General features: G+C 32.6%; 1 protein-coding gene across 1 annotated transcript; it reads right to left on the reverse strand.

The window, feature by feature from the left end:
* Positions 2,039-5,169, reverse strand: LOC104737316 (calcium-dependent protein kinase 31-like). The gene is made up of 8 exons (XM_010457458.2): positions 4,468-5,169; positions 3,664-3,807; positions 3,424-3,576; positions 3,026-3,138; positions 2,755-2,922; positions 2,547-2,674; positions 2,332-2,431; positions 2,039-2,223 (listed from the first exon to the last, which is right to left on the reverse strand). Exons 1-8 carry the CDS (start codon positions 5,027-5,029, stop codon positions 2,134-2,136), a joined length of 1,458 nt encoding a protein of 485 aa, XP_010455760.1. The 5' UTR covers positions 5,030-5,169; the 3' UTR covers positions 2,039-2,133.

A 5,420-nucleotide genomic window follows, 5' to 3' on the forward strand; every position in this document is an offset into this window, starting at 1 on the left:
CGATGTACCGCGTGTTAAAATCTAGTTGTGGTTATTTTTCCATCTCAATTAGTTTTTTTTTAACTATCAATCGATTGCATCAATAAAATTGGGCTGAATATCATTTATCTCATTCATCATAAAAAAAGTTGATGAACAAGTTGAACATTTTTCCTGTATAATTAATTTAATTTTGTTTTCAACTTTTTTTGTTTTGGGATATTTTTTCTCAACTTTTTTAGTTGAATGGATTAGATAGTTTTATTTTCAAGATCTTCATTAAATAGCGAAAATTGGTTGAATAATTTTTTTAGCCTCTTCAACATTTTCTACGGTGCAATATCTTCAATGCCCATTGTTTTCTCCCAAGCTTGCCCTCTATTTAATTTAAGACATCATTTATTTGTTCTCTATGAATTTATTGGACAATAGCGATGTCATATCTTTCTTTATGGTTGTTGTTGAATTGTGGGGTTGGTTCTAGTTTGGGCTATGTTTAACTACTTAAAAATTAATGAAACTTGGCTTAGTGATAATGTATAATTTTTGGTATGGTCAACTATGAATTTAAAATACTTAAAAATATCCATAATTAGTATCAAAACATTGAAGCTACTAATTTTTTTAAAGCATAGAAGTATCATTAATTAAAAGAATGGTCATTAATCTCGCTGAATTTATTGCATTAGTTTTAGCCTCTGTCCCCTCCCCCCNTTTTTTCAACTTCTTCAATATCTGCTGTGCAATATCTTCAATGCCCATTATTTTCTCCCAAACTTGCTCTCTATTTAGTTTAAGACATCATTTTTTTTGTTCTCTATGAATTTATTCGACGCTAGCGATGTCATATCTTTGTTTATGGTTGTTGTTGAATTGTGGGGTTGGTTCTAGTTTGGGCTATGTTTAACTACTTAACAATTAATGAAAACTGGCTTAGTGATAATGTATAATTTTTGGTATGGTCAACTATGAATTTACAATATCCATAACTAGTATCAAAACATTGAAGCTACTAATTTTTTTTTAAGCATAGAAGTATCATTAATTAAAAGAATGGTCATTAATCTCGCTGATTTTATTGCATTAGTTTTTGCCTTTGTTCCCCCCCCACCCTAATTTAATAGATTAATGGCTATATTTGGAGTGCATTTACATATATTTATTACGGAGTGTTACAAAGGAAAAAAAACAATAGGATTTTAACCTATAACACATGATTTTGATATTTTAAAATCAATGATTGAGTAACAAATGATATTTGTTTTGATTTTCAAATCTATTAAACTCCATGAGCCAATAACTTCCCCTTAGTGTGAAAACATTTTAAAATTTTTTGTTAAATTTAAAGACAATCTCATTTTAAAACTTTTTTTTTGTTGCAATCTCATTTTAAAACTATTTATCAAAAATTAGTTAAAAAAAACTTGAAGTGTTAGATTTGAACTACGTATAAACATTTTGAACTTAGACACCAAGCTTACAAACCAGTAAGATGAGATAAGATGTTAAGTCCATTGATTTTAACGTATTTAAAATTTAATACTTAAGTTTTGAAAATATTTTTTCTATTAAATTTAAAGATTAAAAATGATTAAATTAGTTGAAAATATTCAATAGTATTACAACTACTTGTTTTTGTAATCTGTTTTAAATATGTTTTTATGTAATGTTTGTTTAAACTTTTATAAAATGCAATAATTTTTAAGTTTTGTAAATAATTTTAAATATTTATACAAAATGAATTTTATTTCTAAAATTATAATTTTCAAAATAATTTTTTTTTAAGTTTAAGGATCTAAAATTATGATCTACCACTTGAGGCATATAATTTTACTTTTTCTTTAAAAAAATTTTAACCAAACAATTTTAAAAAATTAATATTAAAATATTTCTAACCCCACTTAAGCATCATTTGTTATCTTTCCCATTGGAGATGCTCTAGCAATTTATTTGATGTACGCTTTGCTGTGTAATTTGGCTCTTTTAATTAGAGAGAGGTTACTGAAGATGAGAAGGGAAAGAGAGTTTTGTTAACGCAAATACTTGACAGTTTATGATATAACACAAATACGAAAAGAATGACTCCTTTTAAGTGGATTATACAAGAAAGTAAGTTATTTAAGAACTAATAAGAGCATAGCATACATATATGATTCAATTGACGGGAAGAAGTTCCCCTTGTGGCAGCAGGCTGCTGTCACTTCTCATCATTGTGCGGAACTCATCAAAGTTTATTCTTCCATCCTGTAAGTAACACAGAGTTGCATGTTCATCAGTTACAAGGTTACAAAACACAAAAAACAGGTCTAATGTTTTATGTTTGATGTATTGGATTGGATTGGACAAACTTACATTATCGGTATCGACTTCGGTTATGATTTCTTTGATACTTCCTTCATCTTTTACACCATACTCCTTCATCGCCATCTCCAACTCTTCCTTCGTTATGTGCCTTTTGTTTAGACAAACCATTTCACATTTTAGTTTAAACTTTATTGTTCGATCTGTTTCTACATAGATTCTTGTTTCTATTGGCATCTGATAAGCAAAAGCGGAAAGAAACTTACCCGTCGTTGTCTTTGTCAAAGTGTTGAAATAATTTGTACAAATGATCATCTCTATCCAGTTTATATCTATGCATCGTTGCAGAGATAAACTCGTCTATGTCGATTGTTCCATTACCATCCACATCAGCCTGAAATGATTTTCTCTTTCTTTTGGATAAAAGAGGCATGATGATATAATATAGAGTTAAAAGACATGATGATAACTCACGGCTTTCATGAGTTCCTCCACTTCGGATTTAGTGAGTTTAGATCCAAGTCTGGTCAGACCTGTTTTGAGTTCTTGAAGAGTAATTGTACCACTTTTATCGGTATCTATGTTGGTGAACAGTGTCTTAAGTCCTTTGATTTCCTCTTCTGATAGATTTGCTGCACTAACCTGCAAATCATAATTGATGCTTCATACACAATTATAGGAAGAAAGATCATTTGCAAGGATATGAGATGTAACATTAATTAGAAAGAACCGGGACACTCTTTACCTTTAGAGCTACCTTCTTAAACTTGTTCATATGTCGAAACTCCTTCAAACGGGATAAAACAACACCATCAATAGGCTTATCTGAAGCTTCTCCGTCTTTCATCCATGGATGTTCTATATTCAAAAAACAAGGATAGTAGTAAAGCATTATAGACAGATCACAACGAAGACTTCAAGATTCACATAGTGTCCTTCTAACGCCTAAACAATGGAATGTCTTTTGGGGAAACATAGTGAGCACAATTCTGGAGTCCTGAAGCTTCTTATGGAACTCACCTAAATCCCACCCAATAAACACAAAACAACCATGGATTCATCTGCTTTCCAATTTGATTGCTTTAGATAGAACATTTGTGTTGGCTTTAGAACTATCTAGAAAAGAGAAATAAAGGAACTTACCAAGAACATCTGCAGCAGAGAATCGCTCCTTGGGGTTTTTCGTAAGCATCTTTTTGACAAGATGCTGTGCCTTCACAGATATTGAAGGCCATGGTTTGCTCTTATAATCAATCTGGTCTCTCAATACCTCTTTGAGCAGCTCTTCCTCAGTTTCTAAGATGTATACACAACATATATAAACCTATAAATTACAGATCAAACACTAAGAAAGAAACAAATCCTGTAGCTTTAAGTTCTTACCGGCCTCATAGGGAGGTTTGCCACAGAGCAGGATGTACAGAATAATCCCTGCACTCCAAATGTCAGCTTCTTTCCCATATTTTCCCTTTAATACTTCAGGAGCAACGTAGTAAGCACTCCCAACACGATTCTGGTATACTTCTCCTGTTTTTGTTGGTTTTAGAAACAAATGCATCAAATCAACCATATGAAAAAAAAAACAACCAAACTAACTAATATGGACTACCCTGAAAACAATCTGTTAAATAAAAGACAATGAGTCATCAAATCCGAATCTCTATCCATTCAAACAAAAGTAACCAAATTTTTTCATGACAGAAGCAACCAAACGCAGATTCTGATACTAAAGAGACTTGTGAAAGACAAATATCATAGACACAAAACAGTAACATAATCCAAAACTATCAAACTCCTAAGATAATTATATCAAAGACAACTTCTAGCCTCAGTTTTGAGTCCCAATCTCTCTATGCATAGGAACAAAAGTCACTAAATTTTGCACATGACTAAAGGCCTAAAAGCAAATAGACACAAACTAACATACTCGTTAAAGACAGAACACACTCAAAGAATCTCTAACCTCAAAGATCAACCTCTAGCCTTAGTTTTGATAAAACATAAACCCAATTCTATAATACTAAAGAACAACCTCTAAACTAAGTTTATGAGTCCCAATCTCTATACAAAGGAACAAAAGTCACCACATTTTGCACATGACTAAAGCAAACAGGCACAAACTAACATAATCGGATCTAAAACCTATCAAACACACACTCAAAGAAAGGAATATATCTCGGAGCTCACCTTCTTCGATAAAGACAGAGCAGCCAAAGTCAATAGCTTTGAGCACAGCATCCTCACCATTACTCGAAAGCAAGAAATTCTCAGGCTTTAAATCACGATGCATCACACCCATGAAATGGCAATTCTTAACAACATTCACAATAGGCCTAATGATCTCAACAGCATCTTTCTCAGAGTAAAACTTGCCAGCATCAGACAAAGCTTCGATCTTTTTAAACAACTCACCACCACCACAAAACTCCATAACGATATGTACAGCATTTTTATCCTCGTAAGCGCATTTGAACTCGACGATGTTTGGTTGACCAGACAAATGCTTCATGATACGAATCTCTCTCTTCACGGCTTGTTCGTCTTCTTCCTTCTTTAGGTTCTTCTTGAGTATGGTTTTGCAGGCGTAAGTCGTGTCAGTGGATCTCTCAACGCATTTTCGAGTTATACCGAATTGGCCTTCACCCAATTTCTCCCCGAGGATGTAAAGCTTTCTAATGTCCATGAATGGTTTCTCGAGTATCGTCTTCTTCGATGGTTTTTTTGGGTCTTTACTGATGAAGCAACCCATTTTAATCTGATTGTGAGTTTTTTCAGAAACCCTTCTGGGTTGATTGAAGAAGATGAGATGTTTTGAGGAACTCAAAATTGGATTTTTAATGGAGAGAAGAATCTCAAGTCCGAACACTGTAGTACGTTTGGTATTTTTAAGACAATGGACAATGGTCTTTAAAATATTCAAATTTATTGTTTTTTTTTGTTTGTTACGTAGAAAAAGTTGGGACACAACACAAGATAGAACACTCTGACTCAGCCTGAAGGTTCGCAACGATGGTGTTAAATGAACCGTAGGATTATGTTAAGGTACTAGAGGGATTTATTCATCTCATATTTTGATGTTACTATTGAAGATAACTAGGTAATAGTCCGCATTACGTGCGAGATAGATTGATTTAAATAAA

The sequence above is a fragment of the Camelina sativa genome, chromosome 13, assembly GCF_000633955.1.
Source record: "Camelina sativa cultivar DH55 chromosome 13, Cs, whole genome shotgun sequence".
Lineage (NCBI taxonomy): Eukaryota > Viridiplantae > Streptophyta > Magnoliopsida > Brassicales > Brassicaceae > Camelina > Camelina sativa.

Coding starts and splice junctions, on each gene's coding strand:
- LOC104737316 (XM_010457458.2), bottom strand. CDS start 5,029: ATGGGTTGCTTCATCAGTAAAGACCCAAAAAAACCATCGAAGAAGACG. Junction 3,139..3,423: donor CTCTGCTGCAGATGTTCTTG/GTAAGTTCCTTT, acceptor TTTTGAATATAG/AACATCCATGGATGAAAGAC. Junction 2,923..3,025: donor TTAAGAAGGTAGCTCTAAAG/GTAAAGAGTGTC, acceptor TATGATTTGCAG/GTTAGTGCAGCAAATCTATC.